Source organism: Oxyura jamaicensis, chromosome 24, assembly GCF_011077185.1.
Source record: "Oxyura jamaicensis isolate SHBP4307 breed ruddy duck chromosome 24, BPBGC_Ojam_1.0, whole genome shotgun sequence".
Lineage (NCBI taxonomy): Eukaryota > Metazoa > Chordata > Aves > Anseriformes > Anatidae > Oxyura > Oxyura jamaicensis.
The window spans coordinates 6,108,618-6,127,097 of NC_048916.1; the positions used below are offsets into that span (position 1 = coordinate 6,108,618).

Sequence of the window (18,480 nt, forward strand, 5' to 3'; positions counted from 1 at the left end):
ATTCTGGCCATGCCAGCAAAAGCTGAGCGCTTATTTCAGGCCCCAGAGAGGATCCAGGTGGGTTGGCCCAGCTGGTGACCATGCACATAAATGCCCTGCATGGTGCCAGCCACCCCTCGCACAGCTCCACTGGCTGCAGCGCTCCTTCCCTCTCTGTCCTCCTGCACGGTGGAGCCCACGAACTGTTTGTGCATCCTGGGGAAAAAAAAATATTTCAGTTTGCCCACCAGGAGACCCCATCCTGTACCATTTTGCCTGCCTGCTCTTCCCTTTGCTCATCTTCCCCCTCCATGGGTGGGCTCTTTGCTGGAGGGCTCCGCACCCTCTGTGGGTGCCAGCCCTGGGGGGAGGCACCGAGCACGGGCAGCCCCCAGCCCTGCCGAAGAGGCAGGGACTCCAGCTGGTGAGAGAAATCCAGGCTGAGAGCTGCCTAAGGCTTTCCTGGAGATTTGGAGTAATTACAGGGAGCAAAATAAAAAACCTCATCCTTTAAAATGTCAAGCGGTGTTTATCTGAAACTGTTCCCAGCTACGGGGAAATGAAAGAAGATGCGGCAATAAAAAGGAGGAACACCAAATCCGCTGGGCTGCCTGCCCACCAGGCTCCCCGGGGGACGCACATCCAGGGGCACCATCCATGGGGCCACGGCTGGCCATGCCCGGGACCTTAAAGCCTCACACATCCCTGCCCAGTTCCCCTGTTCTGGGTGCATTGTTCTGCACAGAAGGGCACAGGCACGTGAGGGTCGGGGTGCTCCAGGTGCAGGTCGGGAAGGACGGGGAGGTCTCCAAAAACGTCCTCTGGCTGCAGCAGCAGCACCTCCCGTGCATCCCCCCTCCTGAAGCAAGTGCAGAGGCAGGCCAGCTTCTCTGTGCGAACGGACGTGGTGTGGGACACTGCCCGTGCAGCGCTTACGGCGTGAGGCTGGCACTGCATCGGTTCCTGGCTCCCAAAACTTCTGCCTTCCGATCCTGCTGCCTGCGTCTCGCTGCTACAGTTCGTATGGAAGCAGGAACCAGATAGTAATGATATCTCTCAGAGTCTGATTAAAAATTAATACACATAATTGGCACTCATAAATCTCCATGTCTTTGACCTTCCTCGAGTCAGAATGACACAAAAGCAGATCTGTTTAAATAAAATATCAGCACATACACCGGAAAAAAATGCATCGCAGTTATAACAACCTGTCATTACTGACATTATAGACTGGCTAGCTTACAGCAGTCTAATAAAAAGGAGAACATTAATTACTCCGGTAACAGACACACATCAACTTATGAAGCTATTTGCCGCGTTTCTGGAGGGTTGCTTGTTTTTAATTTTTGTTATCAGTTGAGCGCTTACAAAGGTTTCCTGGAAGCAGTGTTTCCTGCCAGTTAGATCAGCGATGTGCTCTGTTGCTTTGAGCTGTGTGATGTGCTAAGTCCCCAGATAAACCAACAGCTGTGAGCAGAGGGGGACTTGGTGGCAGTTCCTCCTTTCTCCTCTTCCCCGCCTGGCTCCTCTGAAGCAATGTCTGGGTGGACATTTCCCTCCCCGTGCTCTGGCAGCACCCAGACTTGCATTGTTTCTAGCAGGGGCTGCACAGGAACCTGCAGGAGAAGGAGTTTGCTCCGTGTGGGTACCTGTCTGCTCCCGAATTGCAGCACGAGGATTTAACTCCAGGAGAAGCACAGGAAGGCCCTAGAGAATCAAGCAATGTCAATATTTATATTTTTTAGAATAAGGCACAGAGGCCAAGGCGAGATTGTTCCTTCCTTGCCTACGCTTTTTAGCACCAGTTAAATATGCTGAAGATTAATTCCCACCACCTAGCAGTGGACCAAGCATCTTGGTGCTCTCGCACGCGCTGCAGCTTCAACAGGTGTCTTCTTAGCAGGAGCCTTTAGGATCCCAGTTTGGATTTCAGGCTGTTCCAACAAACTGGCTGTAGGGCTCCAGCTGGTCAAAAAGTGCCCAGAAAATGCTCGACGAGCCCTGGGCAAGCTGGCAGGCGGCGGAGAAATTGTCCCCCCGGGGGACATCACCAATGCCCTGGTGCTGAGCGGGCACCGGGAGCTTCCCCTGCCCCATCCTGCAGCCAGCGACCCCGGGGATTCCCTCCAGGATTTTTCTCCCCTTTGCTTCCAGCTTTACACAGCAGAACGATTTTGCTGCCTCTGCCTTGCTGCGTGTTGCCAAGTGATAGCGGTTTTGGAAGGAAAATAAACTGAAAAAATAGACTGTCGAGAGGAGCCCAGTGGAGGTGGCAAACTTCATAAAGAGAAACCTAATGAGTTGGAAACCCGCAGAAAGGCGAGGCTTTGCCAAGTTACAGCTAAATCCATTTCAAACAATCAAGTCCTCTGCATCCAGGGGATAAAAGTCCCATGCAGAGAGATGAGTCGGCATCGCTCCCTCGCACAGCAGGACCGGGAGAAGAATTTTTTCCCTGTTTTGCTCAGGGGTTTAACTTTCCCCTGAAACTTCAGCTGTGGGCACGGAGACCAGCGGCTCCCACCTGAGCTGTTGGAAATCACGACCACAGCCTCTCACCTCGCTCCTCTGTCCATTGCACCAGCACCCCCCTGGGAGCAGACCTCGGTCCTCTCAGCACTTTTCTGCTAATGACTTTGGGAAGGTTACTTGTCCCCGAGTGCTTATAATTCTTCCTCTGCAGCAGCATAATCAGTCATTATTAGCAGCAATTTCAGACTGTAATCATAAAGCTGTTATTTCTGCTTAATCCAAACCACGCTAAATATTAATTTGATATTTAATCCCCCTGGTATCAGGCAATATTTTGCTATTATTATTGTATATTATTATTATTTATGTGGCGGAGTGGCAAACAAAGCACTTCAGCAATCAAACCCTTATTTATTTCCACTTGGGTGCATCTCTGCCTTTTGCTGCCCTTTGCCACGCAGCGCAAGGCACTGAAGAACATCCCTTCTGTGATGAAAAACCCACATCCCTGCTACGTTTTTTTCTCCCCCTCCTGAACCATCAGCTGAACAGCTCGAGCTGGAAAGTGATTTAACGTCTGCGATCACGGTTTGCATGTAAACATCACTCCAAACTCACTCGAAAAAATAAAAGGACCCAAAGCAAACCCGTGAGGCTTTCAAACGTGAGGCAGCGCTGCACGCCTCACCCACCGAGGTGACAGAGCTCCCGCAGAACACGGGACGGAACGCCGTCATTAGCGGGCAATTATCTGCTGTGATCGATGGAGCTATTGCACGAGCAAAACTTAAGAACCCCTTAATAACAGGTGAGGAGCTGGCAGCAGCCGGCTCCTGTAGGGTACGCTCAGACAAGAGAAATGCCATGATTTGCCGTAAAGTGAGAGAGTAAAAACTTCTTTTCGATGTGATGGTGCCCTGAAGATGTGGCCTGGCATCGTGTCCATCGTTGAGAAGGGAAATGCAGAAAGGGCTGTGCCAGGCAGACCTTTCCTAAGCTGCATTTCCTGCAGAGATGAGCCTCTCAATAGTGCAAGGCCTCCTGCCGCCCCCAGGCCCCCCAGCTCAGTCCCACCTCTCTCTGCACACGCCGCTGGGAGGTTTAATCAGTGCCTGAGAGCTGTGCATCCTCGCTGTCACTGTCATTGCTCTAACAATGAAAATTAATGCAGGGAACCTATGTGGGAATTTCCACATTTCTTTTTTTTTGCACGAAAAACCTCTGATTTCTGCCTGAGGCTGAGAAAGATCAGCCAAGGGGCACAGAGCACAGCTCACATCGCTTCGGACCTTGTTGCAATATTCTGGAGCGTATTCCCTTGCTGAGCTGCAATTCTTTTACTGTTTGGCAGATGTGAGAGGTGTTCCTGCACCACGGAAAGAATTTGCTCCTGCATTAAGCCACCCATTTCTTTTGCTGTCCAGAAAAATAAGGGCACTGCTGGGGGCAGTCCTCCTTCCAGAGGCAGCTCCTGGGGTCCCTCCTCCACCTCAGGACAGCCCCCTCGCTCCCAGGCTGATTTTTTTAGCAGTTTTTAGCATGAGGAGGGATGCTGGAGTGGCCGTGGGGGTTATCCGAGCAGCAGGTTCCTGCAGCCAGGTGCACAGAGATGCACAGCTCACACCGTGCGGGGAAAGCGTGGCCGTGGGGCTGCAGGGCTGGGCACCAGGCGCTGCAGGATGAAGGCTGCAGGCGCCAGCTCCCTTTGTATGAATTATTCTATAGCCTTTGTTATGTGATTATATGGTAGGGTATTTCTTAACCTGGGAAGAAGAGAAAAAAAAATCTCATTCCCAGCGCTGCCTGAATTTTGAATGTGTAACTCCGAAAGCTTAATCATATTCTTCTCACAATGCCTTATGGTTTATATATATTTGGGTTTTTTGGTGCTTTTCTGCATTCACTCATTTCGCTGTCACTTTAAGTTTAATATTATTAAAATTGCTCTGGTTTGCTCTACTTAAAATTCTCCAGGTGGAGTATTTTCTTGCAAGAAGTGCTAAGTCAATTTCTCTCTCCTATTTTTTATTTGTCTCTAATGACTCATTAGATAAGCACCTTGGAAATTGCCAGCAGGAAGCAATAAGCCCGTTATCAGCAGCAGCCTCGCGGGGAGTTTTGCAGGTGGAGGGCCGTGGGCCGGGATCTTTTCTGGGGGGCAAACACACCCTGGAGAGGTGCAGCAGCCTGCAGGGGAGGCAGCAGCTTGAGGCCAGCACCCTGTGGCCCCATTCCCTGCGCACCAAGGGCCAAATCCTGCTGCTCTGGGGCAGGGGGAAGGAAGCAAAGCCCTGGTGGGCTGCCTCCATCATCCCACTGCTGAGAAAAGCAACGTTTTCCCTGGCAGCAGGGGAACTTTTCTTGCCGACCCGAGCTGTGCCTGTGTACCACTGGGGATTTCGTCAGAAATTCAGCCTTGGGGCTAACTACTGGTAAGCCCCGGGCAGCTCAGTTCCTAGGATGTTCCTGTTCCCTAAGCACACCTCAGGGGTACCCGAGGGCTCCAGCTTAGGACCACAGCTCCTTTGTTCTGCCAAGCAGACTGGAAAAGAAGAGGGAAATAGTTGATGCTCACAGACTTCACTTGGTTTCCCCCTTAGCTCAGCACTGTTTGGAGCAATTATACAATTAATATATATCTACTTTATTTTTTTAAATCTTTTATTTACACTTGTGCCATTAGTAATATCTGTGCAAAATGTCAAACACCTGCTGTAGACATGTCACTTGGATAAGGTGATGCATTCTCCTTCCGTGTCAGCAAGTGGCATGAGTTTAAACTAGGAAATAAGGTGTTAATAGTCCATAGAACAACCCCTGGACACTTTGGTCCTCACAATGAATTTGAATGCTAATTAGCATTTAAAGCATCATAAGGCTTTTCTGCTAGCCTGATGTGATCTTGACTAATTGGATCTCAAACGGTTTCAAGAAGCAGAGCTCAGATTCGGACTGACCTCGGAAGACGTGTGAAACTGTAAAACATCGGAAATAATTATTTTATTTGCAATTTGTGCATTCACTTGCATGGATATCAGCAGTTACTTGAGCTGCGCAGCCCTGTCCCGGCTGGTAGCGCAGGTAAGGGGGGGTTGCTGTTCCTGTGCTGTGAGGAAGGGCTGGGCACTTTGCCTCGTCCACCTGCACCACCAGAAGTGCCGGTACGTTCACGAGCCCCTTGCTGCCCACCAGGGGTAAGGGAAGCCAACTGCTTGGGCTGCTCAGCTGAAGTTACCCGATGTGGCAAGGGATGGGAGTGCAGCAGCTACGCTGCGTTCATGGCTACAAAGCAGGGCCCACTTCCATTTCTACAAAGAAGTGAGAGCATTTCATGTGTCGTGGTCTTGAACTTGGTCCTCAGGCACACACGGGAGAAGCAGGGGCAGAGCCATGTCCCTGCAGCAGTGGGGAAGGGGCTGGCCGTGCTGTCCCTTTAGCACCGACATTGCTTCCCTTGGTTCATCTATTCCGGAGCCTTTTGCATAGTGTGAGCTCCATTTCATCCCAAAGAAGAAGAGGTCTTCAGCTCCTAACTTGGCTGGAAACTTCCTCCGGGAGCCTGAAGTCACCTCAGGTAATGTCTTCACGTGCCTCCTTTCCCCACCTCCTCTGCCCTCCTCCTGCTCGCCGACATCTCTGCGGTTCTGTCTCGGGGCTGAGCAGCACGAGAGCCTCGCACAGAGCTCGGTTTGCTGATAAGCTATTAAACACTCGGAATCTAATTACTAAGACAGCCCTAACTTTGGTCCATTTGCAAAGCTTTGTTATCAAACTGTGCCTACCAAAACAAACGTGCTAATTACCCACGCTGGAAATAGGATGGAAATAATAGCCCATTATTCTAAAGCTGTGCTATTTGTGCCACAACAAGAACGATCCTTTGCGGGGAGAAGTGCTGAGCGCATGTTATTATCGTCTGGCTTAGTGCTTTGGAGCTGGGGAAAGATGTTGAAGATGACGAGTGGCTGGGTGGTGATGAAGCAAACGGGGCTGGGAGGTTTTTTTTTTCCCCTGGGACTCTCCGGGCGGTGAAGGAGGAGTTTGTTAGCAGGGGAGCTGCTCACTGGGGCTGTGGTGTGTTGCTGGTATTTACCACCATCATCTTGACCATTCCTGTCTCACCTAGATGCATTGCTTAGTAGCACGAGCTCCATTTCAGCGCAGATGTAAAGGGTGTAAAGACAGACGCAGGGAATGCCTACGTGGGAGGTGGGCAGCTGGTCACATCCACTCATACTTATTTCAACTCCAGACCAGTTTTTTGTGTGAACAGTTTCCATCTGACAGAGTTCAGCTCTTCTTCCTACTCCAGCTGGGTTGGTTTTCATTTGGGAAGGCCCCGTCTGTGCCCGTTTCCTGGGTGCTTTGCAGGGAACCACTCACTGCTCCCCGTGTTATACATCAACACTTCTGGTAAGCGTAGGAGATGAAAGGGGATTGCTGCATGTGCCCAGCTCTCACCGGCACCCGGCGCCTGTGGTGATGGAAAAGGCAGATTATAAAATGACACCAGCCTTTCAATAGAGGAGACCAAAAGACAGGAGCTAAGGGCCTTAAAACTACATTAAACAAAGCTGCGTGGTGCTGTTTCCCTTTTCCTTCTTAACTGTGTGATGAAAGAAAAATCCCCGTGTCCCACAGAAGGATGAGCCCTGGTGTGGCTGTGACTGCAGGGCTGAGGGGCGTTATCCTGGAGCCAGGAGCAGGCGGGCGCCGAGGGGCTGGGACCAGGACAGAAGCTCTCCGAAGGGGCTTTCTCTTTCACCGAGTCCACACTTTGTAACCGCTCTTCATAATTCAGTAATTACAGCCGGTATGTTTATTTACATAAGTAGGGGCTGTAATTACATTCTAATTAAGCTGTATAATTAGCTAATTAGGATCCATAACGTGGATTAAAAACTAGTACTAGTGTGAGCTTGGAGGCAGATGTTGGCCGTGGCTTTGTCCCTGTGGAGGGCAGGAACCTCACCCCATGTGCACCGCCTGGACACGAGCACTGAGGAGGGATGCTGCTGGCAGGAGGAAGCATCAAAATGTCCTTTTTTTCCCCCAGGATGAAGCCAGCTTTAGTGCCCTCTTACCTGGATAGCCAGGAGGAGTGTTTGCTGCTGCTGGAGACACCCTGATGGTGCTGAGTGAGGAGCGGCCACACTGAGGGGTTTGCAGGACCTCTGTCAGGTTAACCAGAACGTGGAAGCTCCCCTGGAGTGCCCGGAGTTAATTTTATTGCGTTTTTAGCAGGCTCTAACGAGAACTGAAAGAGCTATCCATCTTTGCAGGTGGATTACTTTCTGGCAGGACATTGATGGCGAGGAGATTTTAGACCTCACGGACACAAAGCCCTGCCAAAGATGGATCCCCAGGGAAGCACGCAGGCAGGGATCTGCAAATCCACTCTTCTCGGGCCTTCAGAATGAGCCAGAACGGGCAAATTCTGCTCCTTTGGCACGGACTGCAGGGCGGAGAGCGCGGAGCAGCCTGGGTGGCTGCGGTTAAAGCTGTGTCCCCGGGGTGCTGCTGCAAGCACCCGCTGCCCTTGCAGATGCTGCAGAGGAAGAGAAGGCGAGGGCAGGGCCAGGGGGTCGGGGAAAGCATCTGCTGCGACGGCGGCCTCCGACAGCTGATGGAGATCTCGCTGCCCCTTGCTCCGCTGTGCTCCCAGGGGAGAGGAGCAGCTAATGGGGTGGAAGGACTGCCAGAAGGCTGGGGGCTCCGCGGGTCAGGCGGATGCTGTCCTTGCTGCTGAGCTTGCTCAGGCTGCAGAGATCCCTGCGGGGAAGCATGTAGGCTGTGGAGACGGGGAAATAGCTGCCTGCTTTCAAAAGCATGCAAGTGGTGGTGCGAGCAGGGCTGCTCGCCCTGAGCCAGGTCCCCCAGCACCCTGGGGCTGCGGGAACGAGCAGCGTCTGCAGGCAGTGCTCACTGCAGGCATCTCCTTCACCTGGCCCTCCTTCGCTTCCAGCAGCTCCAATTCATGGGGTGCTCTTGGTGCTCCTCCTGCTCCCGCAGCTCCCTGCTTTTAAAAAAAGCCTTTAGCAAAACTGCACTGAACAAACACAGAAGAAAACATACATGCAGCATCTGCCTCTGCTGCTGGGCAGTTGTCGGTGGTCTCAGTGTGCCAACAGCCCTCTGCCCCACGGGCATCCCGCACTGCGGGGCCACACACCCTCCCCTGCTCTCTTCCCATATTTCCCTGGTTTCAAGGCCCCCAAGCCCAGAGCAAGCTTGTTTCTTCCTTTTGTTCATTATTCAAACTGCATTTTGATTTAATTCTTCTGTTTTGCTGCTTTAGGCATTTAAATACAGCTCTTGGGGAGGTTGCTGGATGCTAAGCAGGCTTTGAAATCGCACGCTTTGGTTTTTGTGCGTGGCTCAGCAAGGATTATTGGCCTCAAAGCTTGGGCACTGCTCAAGCAATGGAGCAACCTGCAGACCCCCCAGTGCACGTGGAGGTGTGGGGGCTCCTGTTCAGACCTCCGAAACTCCCCTTCGGCTGGACACCGAGCTGCCCAGAGCTGCCTCTTGTGCCAGGAGTTTCCATCCACCTCTGACCACTGAAGGGGGAAACTGAAGGTGGATGCCTCACAAGTAAAGAGTCGAGCAATGACTGGGAAGAAGCTGGAGATGGAGGCTTGCAGCTGCTGCTGCTGAAGGATTTTTCTTTGCTGCTGCTCAGATTTCAGCCCTTTCTGCTCAGGGTGGACACGCTGTGGGAAGAAATGGGCTGGAATTCACACCGACGAACCAGGGTGGAAAATCAATGTGCTGGAGAGGGCTGGACTCGGATGAAATGCAATTAGTAGTTGTGTAATTGCACTGAACAAATCTGACCCAAAAGGAGGGCTTTCAAAGCAGATTTAACATACGGTGTCAGAGACCAGGGATATAATTTATCAGATTACTGCCCTCAGAGTTGCTGAAGGGCATCTCTTCCAGCACTGGAGCAACAGCAGGGAAAGCAGAGCCAGGACAGACGTTTTACATGAGTAATAAACGCTCCCTACCTTCCCCGAGCAATTGAGCTTCAGAAGGAAATTAAGCTATTTACAATTCCTGATCAAATCCGGGAGATGATTTCGGCTGGAGAAAAGAAAAGCTCGTGTATTTAGTGAGTAATGGTAATGCTTGCAGTAAGTGAGGGGCTCTCCGCGGGTAAGAACAGAAGCGCAGTGCGCTGTGAGAAGTTGCATCAAGGAAGGTGGTCCCAGGAGAACGAGAAGATGTTAATAGACTTGAAACCTCATTGGCATAATGGGTCATTCATACCGAAGATGGTGAATTCAGCCTGGAACAGGAGGGGGGAACGGGCTCCCCGAAGCCTGGAGTAGCTTGTTTGGCTGGCTGAAATGAAGGCTGAGAGGAAAATGATTGCAGGCTATAAATGCACTGAGAAGGAGAACAAAATGAAAAGAGGGAGGAAAAACTCCTTAAAGGAAAAAAGCTGTGCTGCAAGTGCACTCCAGTATGAAGCGCCTGTGAGATGAAATCCAGGACGTTCCGGACCTGCAGAACTCTCAGGCTCGGCAGCAGCTTGCTAACAGGAGTCTCGGGACTCAATCCAACAACTTTAAGACGTTATTTGATAAAGGCATTAAGAGGATATGTTGATGAGCAGAGATGAGGCAGGGCTGCACATGGACGTGCAGAAGGTGCTTTTCAGTCAAGGACGTCTGGAAGATGATCCTGGGTTGATGAGGACATGAGCAAGGTGCTTCAGGAACATTGTTTCCACTCCTGTGTCTGTATTTCTGTCCCCGAGCCAGACATTTCTGCAGCCCAAGAGGCAATCTATTGTAAGCCTTGCCTCCTGTCAGTGCCAATAACCGAAAAGTACTTAGAGGGAAGGCTGTTTTCAGCTAACATCACGGTGAAAGGCACACCGCGCAGGCAGGTGCCCATGGTCCTGCAGCATCCCGAGTGCCTGCATTACAGCATGCACAGGGAAATGAAAAAATAAAATAATGATGTAAACGCACTCCTAGTACCTGCAGGCTGTATGTTCAAGGATGCTTTTAAGATCCAGATAAGTACATCTGACTGTTTAGCTGTCCTCTGATGGAATAACAGCATGTGTCCAACTGCACTCTGCTGTCCTGCTCCCTCGTGGCGCTTCGTGCCATCTGACGAAAGGGTTTATTAGCTGAACTCCAGTCCTGCCATAGTGTTCTTGATTTCTCTTAGATAGCTGCTCTGTAGGGAACTACCACATGTCTGGGTTTCTTCTTCTGCAAACCTCGGCAGGGCACGATGTGAGATTTATCTGCGTTTTTCCCCGGTGCACCTCAGGCTGGTTGGTGTCACTCCATGGCGGTGTCGCCAGCCACAAATGCCAGGCCCTGCTGCTGATCCTGCCCAACATATTTCACCCTGCTCTTAAATCCATTTTGTCCCCTGCTGGATCTCCGTGGGTCCCCAGCACTGTGTGAGGGCAGGGTCGGACTGCAAAGCGACCAGACAAAGTGGCTGGAGATGGAGAAGAATGAACATCATATTAATTGCTCCTTAACAATTAATCTACTTTGATTCTTCTCTGAGAAGAAATCCCTCGGGGCGTGTTTGCACCAGAACATGATACGGCTAATGAAACCATTTTCTCCCTGACATCTGTAAATTCAGCATTTATTGGGTGATGGGTGAGGATCCAGGGCCCAACCACATTCCCTGGGGTGGGAAAATATCTCGTCTCCAGCTTCCAGGGGTGAGACCGAGCACACTGCACAGCCTGAAAGCTGGTGTCTGGAGAGGCTGTGATGCCCCTTCCTCTCCTTCAGCCTCCAAAGCCAGGTTTCAGAGCCAGGGCCGGAGGGCAGGGTGGTGCAGGGCAGGGACCAGCAGCTCTGCGAGGCATCGTGCTCTCTCTTCCTGTGCACCAGCCTTTCCCTGCTGGTATCAGCCTTAACAAATTATTTTACATAGGACTTCATTCGCTGTCTTTCAGGATGAGCACTCTGACAAGGAGGATGTGGAATGAATCATTGCAATGAACAATACAGTGACAACTTGTCAAGTTTAGAGGAACAACTTTTTATTCTGAGGAAATGTCCAAATGGAACTGGACATTTATATGAAATATGGAGAGATGTGTGCTTCCATTAGACAGGGTAAAGGCACACAAGATATAAACTATCTTCCTTCGTGTCACTACACCCCACTGCCTGGGGTTAAAAAGAGTCTTACTGAATAATTTCCCGTTATGAGGTTCGGGATATTGGCCTCTCCTGGAGACGAGACACAGGGCGAGATGTATGATTTAGTCAGATCTGCTCTGGCAGGTTTTATTTCTTACGGTGACACGAGTGCGGCGTTTTGCAAGTCTGAGATTAAACTCTGCCACTGTAACAGCCTGTCTAGGGCCGGCCGCTTTACCCTCCTTCTGGAGACCTGCAGACAGATGAAGTATTCTGGGTCTTCACCGCATGTCCGCAGGGATCAGGGCTGAGCTGCACCCCGTGCGCCCAGCTCGGGTGATGATGCTCGAGTCCAAGGGCACAGGGCTGGCACCCAGCACCCAGTCCCATCACACACCAGTTCCCTTGCTGAAGCTGGTGGCAGAGCATGGAGAGCTCAGCCAGGAGCCCTGTGCACAAAGCTGCCCCCGCCAAGATGCTGCCCCCACCCTCCGGTGCCCAGTGATCCTGCTGATAAACCCCCCTAAGGATGGTAATGGGTGGGGAGGGGGAAAAGGAGGTGAAAAGGGTTTTCGGAAATACGTGGGGGGAGGAAGGATGCTGGGGGGGCACTGTTGATTTTCAATTTTATTTGCTTTTTTGACCACAGCATCACTGCTGGGAAGCCACAATCAGAACATCCAGGATTCATTATCCGTGATGAGATTTGGCAGGCTGCTACCAGGATTAGGTAGGTTTTAGGCTGGTGCTTTTGGCCATTTCTCTCATTATGGGCTTACAGCAGCTGCCTTATCTCACTGAGAAGCACTTTTATTAGAGAGGGGACTTGAGGGAGAAAGGGAAGGAATGAGGTAAGGAAGGAAACGATCCAACACCAGGCTCGGGCAAGGTGATGTCCTGAGCTGGTGGCCACATCGCCTTGTTTGCTCTCCCCAGAGAGCCCTGGGGAGCTCAGGACCCAGCCCTGGCCGGGGTGGAGGCAACCCCAGGATTTTGCCAGCTTCCCGCAAAGCAACACCAAGCACCCACAGGTGGGGGCTGCTTTTTTATTATTTATTTATTTTAGGTCTCTGAAGAGCCAGAGCAGGACGGTGGGAATCAGGAGATAAAGCTGTAACACCCTTCTCCTTCCTACCTTCACACGCATGTGCTGGTGTTTAATTTTGAAAGCTCTCTCGTTTTAGTCACTACTTTCTTATTGCAGGTAGGCAGAATTGATAGAAATATTGATCTTCTTTTAATGAGTTTTAAGGGCGGAAAAGTCGAGTGACTCAGAGCAGCGAGGCAGCACGGGCTGAGACGTGCCTCGGCTTTCATACCTGCTCCCGAGGCATGGCTTTGGAGCTGGTTCTCACCCTCTTCCTTGAGCTTCTTCCCTTTTGGTGTGCGTGGGGAAGGTGTTTGCCCTTCGGGTCAGCCGGCCGCTCACGGGCCAGATCCTCATCCAGCTCCTGCAAGGGCCGGTGCTGGGCTGGGAATGGGGTGCCTGGAGGGGAGGTGATGGAGCTGCTCCTGCAGCGCCTCGGTGAGTCCCCGACCCGAGCACCCCCAGCGCAGGGGGCTCGGCACCTCCTGCGCTCCTGGGCGGCTGCCTCAGCGTTCCCAGTGGGCTCCCCAGTCCTCCAGCACCATCTACAGTCCTCGGTGCAGCGAGGAGATGCTCCAGAGCCACCAGGTACAGCCCAGCAGCACCCAGGAAAAAGGCAGGGTTGATTTTGGGGGGGGCCTGCGTGGTCCTGAGCTCTGCCCTTCGGCTTTCTGTTCCCAGCTGGAAGGGGCCCCCCGGTTCCCCCACCGAGCTGCAGCCCCAGCCTGCGAGCCGGGGCTCTCATGGGATATTCATGGGAGTTTCCTCGAGTAAATGGCATTAAAAATTCATCGATCTTTTGAGCAACAAGCCATCAGCTGTGTCTTCTGTGCTGGAGAAGTGTGTAAACAAGAAGGGGCTTTTGTCTGTCTGTTCTCGTGACACAGCTGTCCCAGTCTGCCTCGGCTGCCTTTTGCTTTTCAGGCTGGCTGAAACTGGTTCTCCATCTCCCCTCTCCTGGAGGGGAAGGTAGGGTTTAAATCACTTAATTGGAGATGGACGTACTCTAATTTCTGGGCGTGCAGCCAGCTGGAGGAGCATCACGGCTGGAGGGACGAGGCCATGCAGGGCATGGGGTACTGGGGCTCTTTGCAGGACCCCAGGAGCTGCCGCTGGGCTGAGCACACAGCTCAATGCCCAGGGCTGATTTCCATGAGGGATTTTGGGGCACTGGGAACAGGACGAGCCCTTCAGCAGGGGCTGGCACTGCTGATCAGGTGGCCCCATGTCCCCTTCTTGCAGGGCGCAGCCGGTGTCTGTCAACAGCAAGAAATTAGGCAGAGAATGGGGAGCTGCAGGCCAACCTTTGCTGCTCTCAGATAGTCCAGCTGGAGAACCCGGTGCCTGGGGAGCTGGGGCTGCTTCCCTGCAGGTCTCACTGCAGCCCTGTTGGGTACGGGGGGGGGGCAAGGGGGGCTACAGCCCCCCCCAGCATGGCAGCAAAGCTGCACCTGGCAGCAGGCACCTGGCATGAGATGTGGGGCTGATATGGAACACCTGCAGGCTGTCTTTTCTATTTTTTTCCCAGCTTAAAACAATTTGCTGCCTTAGATCTCCTCTAATAAAAGTAGCTCTTAGTGGGGGCTCAGCCCATGGTCTGCTCCTGCCTCGGTGCCCACTACCTGCAGCCCCCTTCCCATGCCCAGAGCCTGCTGCTGCTCTTCAGTGCCTCTCGTGCGCAGGTGAGCAAAGCGAGGCGGGGAGAGGAGGGGTGGAAGGTGGGGCTGGGGCAGCCCAGCAGCTGCTGGGGTTGCTCAGACAGAGCTGGGGAGGGAGGCGGTGGGGAGCCAGGGACAAGGGGCCCTCGGAGCTGGGATTGTGCCGAGGGAAACCCGAGCAGCTTGGCAGAGACGCTCTGCTCTCCGGCATGGTGAGCGGCACTTCCTCTTGCTCCCCCTGCCTCAAATGAAGCTGTTTCCTTCCAGGAGTCTGGTCTGCCACTGACCCGCACCCTGCTTCTGTCCCTAGGGGCCAGCTGAGGCTGAAAACTGTCCCCAAAACCTGCCCGGCATTGGGGACACCGCACAGAGCCATGAGAGCCTGACGGCACAGCTGAGGGAAGCAAGGACAGGGGCATCCCCGGGACATGGTGAGCAAATTACGGGCTTGGGGAGCAAGCGGGGGGCCCAGATCTTGACCTTCTGCAGAATCCATGGCCTTGGCTCGTTGTGGCACTGGGGGCACAGCGTTGGGAGGGCCCCAGAAACAGCGCCCCAGTGACCTGAGGACCTCACCAGGAGCTTGGTGGTGTCATGAGGGATGCATGAGACCACGTTCATCCTCTCCTTTCTTTCTTAAAGACTCTGCTGACACATCTCTCAGAAGTTTCTGCACCATCCGGAGGCTGCTGCTGCTGCTGGGGGTCACGGTGCTGCTGGCGGGGCTGGCGGTGGGGGCTTGGCTGCTGGGTCAGTGCCTGTGGTGGGATGGTGCTGGCTGTGGGTGCCCAGCGGCCCTGCCAGGGGCTGCCTGGCCCTGTGGTCTCACCTCTGCCGTCCTCTCTCCCTCCTGAAGCGAAGCACCTCAAGATGCCACAGCTGGACCAGGGCTTTGCCCTGCCGCAGGAGCTGGGTGCGATCCCGGAGTGTGGTGAGGGTGAAGAGGACGAGCCTGTGGTCCGCGGGGCTCCTGGCAGAGGTTTTCATCCTCCACCCCCACCCCTGGCAAGCCCAGCAAGAGCAGAAAAGATGCTCTTCTATAACAAACCTGTCCTGCTGGACCTGCAATTGTTTCACTTGGTTTTTAAGTCCTGCTCTATTGGCTTCAGTGTCTTTCAGAATCAACCCGGACAGCTCGCTGCTGGAAGCACGGGTGCGAGGCCGTCCCGGGTGGCTGCTGGCCTGCCACGAGCGCTGGCGGCTCAGGCTGGGCACCCAGCTCTGCCGGCACCTCGGGGCGCTCAGGTGGGCTCGGGGTGTTGAGCGGGGCTGGGGCGGCCAAGAGGAGCCGCGGGAGGTGGCTGCAGCCACCCAGGCACCTTCCTGGCCATGCGACAGGGAGGGCGGTGGCACCATGGGTGCCGGGGCAGGAACCGGTCCTGGGAAGGTTGCTGGGATGGTTGTGGTTGCTCCTGCAGGATGACCCACCAGAAGGGAGTGAACCTGACGGACATCAGGGTGAAGGACGCTCAGGAGTTCGTCCAGGTCAGACCCAGCCAGCAAGGCAGCCTGGAAGACATGTGGCAGGTCAGGTATGGGCAGGCCCGGGCTACGGCAGGCTTTGCTGGAGGGACAAAAATACCTTTTCAGGCCTAAGATGGGCAGAAAACTGCTGGCTTTCCCCAGCAAGCAGCCCTGCGGGGGACCGGTGCAGCTCCCTGAGCACTCCGCAGCTTTCTGACCTGAGGTTCACCCCGTGCAGGAGCAGCTGCGAGTCGGGACGGATCGTGGCTCTGAAGTGCTCAGGTCGGTGCCTCCCTCTCCCCCCTGCCCCTCCGCCAGCCCCCGTCCTGTCCCTCACGGCTGCCTTGCAGAGTGTGGGCTGCGCCCCGGGGCCCTGCGGGTGGTCGGGGGCACGGATGCGGCCCCCGGGCGCTGGCCCTGGCAGGTGAGCGTGCGCCAGGGCTCCCGGCACCGCTGCGGAGGCTCCGTGCTGGCACCCAGCTGGATAGTGACGGCGGCTCACTGCGTGCACAGGTAGCAGGGCACTGGGTGCCTGCCCTCATCCTCAGCCTCGTGCGGGGCACCCTGGGGTGAGGGCTGGGTGCTGTGGTGCTCAGTGACCTGTGGTGCTCAGTTACAGGCGGCTGCACGCCTCCGGCTGGCTGGTGGGCACTGGTGTGGCTCGTGGCTCGATCGAGCAGGAGGCTGGGGTACCGGTGGAGAAGGTTATTTACCACCCGCTCTATAACGGCAGCAGCCTCGACTATGACATTGCTCTGATGAAGCTCCGTGTCCCCCTGAATTTCTCTGGTAAGATGCTGCTGTGGCCTTCCCCCACCTGAAGTTTGTCTGGACCTGCACTGAAGAGATGGAAAGCGGCCTGCTCTGACCCTGCCCTTTGGGAGAAGCTGCTTAAGAGGGTCCCCAGCCTCTCCAGGCACCTGGAGGCAGCATGCACAGCAGTGCCCTGCTCCCAGATGTTCTGGGGAAGGTGGCTGTGGGAGCGGATGTCTCCAGGGGCCTTGTGTTTCACCTCCATCTGTGGGGCTGAGCAGCTCTGCAGGCTGAGTTCTGCAGGCTGGCAGCTCCACAGCCCTGGCTGTGCCTGCTCTGCACGGCCCCATGCTGTCCCGGGACTCACCTCGTCGCCTTCCCAGCAGATGCCATCCGTGCTGTGTGTCTGCCACCCTCGCACCGGGACCTCTTCCAGGGCACCCCCTGCTGGGTCTCAGGCTGGGGCTACACCAGACCAGACCAAGGTAAGCGCCTGGCTTGTCCCTGCCCCTCTGTGCCGATCTGCAGCTTTCCCTGCTCCCCACTGAGGTCCAGCCCTTTCCATGCTGTGCCTGGTCCTGCACTGCTCCCCTCTGGCAGCCTGCACCCCCCTTCAGCAGCCCCACTAATCCCATAAGACCCCATCTTCCTCCTGACCCTTCAGCTACAGTGCCCTTCCTGCTACCTGAAGCTCTTTTTTTCCCTCTTGGCTTCTTCCCTCCTCAGCACAGCTAACAGAGACTCTGAAGGAAGCGCTTGTTCCCCTAATTAGTACCAGGAGGTGCAACAGCTCGTGCATGTACGAAGGAGAGCTCACGGCCAGGATGCTGTGTGCCGGCTACCCGCAGGGGAAAATAGATGCGTGCCAGGTAACGGGAGGACCAGTGCAGCTGGGGTGTGTGCAGCCGGAATGAAACGAGCAGTGTTAGGTCCCCGTCATGCTCCAGTCCTTGCTCTCTTGCAGGGGGACAGCGGGGGCCCCCTGGTTTGCCAGGATGATCTCACGTGGCGCTTGGTAGGCGTTGTGAGCTGGGGCCAGGGCTGTGCCGAGCCCAACCACCCCGGGGTTTACACCAACGTGGCTCAGCTTCTGCCGTGGATTTATCGCACCACAGAGGTAAGCTGGGGCTCACAAAGGTGCGTGTTCAGCCTGACATCCTGGCAGGCAGGCAGCATAGAAAAATCCAGGTGCTAGCATCCTGTTCTTGCCTGTTACTACCTCACGCTCACCTTGATGCATGATCTCAGGGCTAACCTCCCACCCCCAGCATAGTACCTATTCTTTTATTTTTCATTTTTATTTTTCTTATTATTAGATCTACTAGAAGCAAAGCAGGGAGAGACATCACAGAGCAACATCTTGCCCGTTCCGAAGGTCCTGCTTTATACTGTTACTGTAACCCCACAGACAACACAAGAAAACAGGGCCAGTATAAATAGTTTATTAAAGAAAATAGCATATTACATTTCTGTGAACAATCCACATGAGAGAAGTGGTGTTTTTCAAAATAGCAAGTTTTTGGTTTCCTATTTATAAAAGGGCAAGGGCTCCCAAGAGATGCAAGTGTCATGGGAACATTCGCAACCCTCAAATGAATTACTTGAAGTAGCGAAAGGGAAAAAATAAGGAAAAGCTAGAGTGACAGTCAGAGTTTGGATCACTGCCTGCCTTCATTTTTCCATTCTCACAGGCTGGACTTGGTGTAAATGGGAAGTTGACTGCACCTGTCCCCTCCCCATGCTTATACCACTTATGGCCAGAAACAAGGAGTCTCCTTGCCCCCAGCCCTGGCTGCGCTTGGGGCTGGCTGTGCTTGGCTGACCCAGCACCCAGAACAGGGTTCTGAGGTTCTGCAGTGATTTGGGTGCAACGTAGAAGCCAGCTGTAATTTTGGTATCCCCTAAAATGCTCAGGATTGCAAAGAAGTCAGAC

The 18,480-nt window shown here is 53.9% G+C and overlaps 1 protein-coding gene across 4 annotated transcripts; it reads left to right on the forward strand.

Moving 5' to 3' along the window:
- Positions 1-12,189: 12,189 nt before the first annotated feature.
- On the forward strand, positions 12,190-18,170 carry TMPRSS5 (transmembrane serine protease 5). Of its 4 annotated transcripts, XM_035346213.1 has the most exons (10): positions 12,190-12,315; positions 14,641-14,761; positions 15,749-15,862; positions 16,033-16,076; positions 16,145-16,307; positions 16,408-16,583; positions 16,934-17,032; positions 17,274-17,416; positions 17,512-17,664; positions 17,864-18,170. In XM_035346213.1, exons 3-10 carry the CDS (start codon positions 15,750-15,752, stop codon positions 17,870-17,872), a joined length of 900 nt encoding a protein of 299 aa, XP_035202104.1. In that variant the 5' UTR covers positions 12,190-12,315; positions 14,641-14,761; position 15,749; the 3' UTR covers positions 17,873-18,170. The 4 variants fall into 4 exon arrangements, with proteins under 4 accessions (XP_035202104.1, XP_035202105.1, XP_035202106.1 ...); XM_035346214.1 differs by lacking the exon at positions 16,934-17,032; XM_035346215.1 differs by lacking the exon at positions 16,145-16,307.
- Positions 18,171-18,480: the final 310 nt, after the last annotated feature.

Excerpts from the sequence above, each read along its gene's own strand:
- TMPRSS5 (XM_035346213.1), top strand. The coding sequence starts at position 15,750 with ATGACCCACCAGAAGGGAGTGAACCTGACGGACATCAGGGTGAAGGAC. Across the intron at positions 15,863-16,032 it reads GAAGACATGTGGCAGGTCAG|GAGCAGCTGCGAGTCGGGAC; the intron begins GTATGGGCAGGC and ends CACCCCGTGCAG. Across the intron at positions 17,033-17,273 it reads CTACACCAGACCAGACCAAG|CACAGCTAACAGAGACTCTG; the intron begins GTAAGCGCCTGG and ends TTCCCTCCTCAG.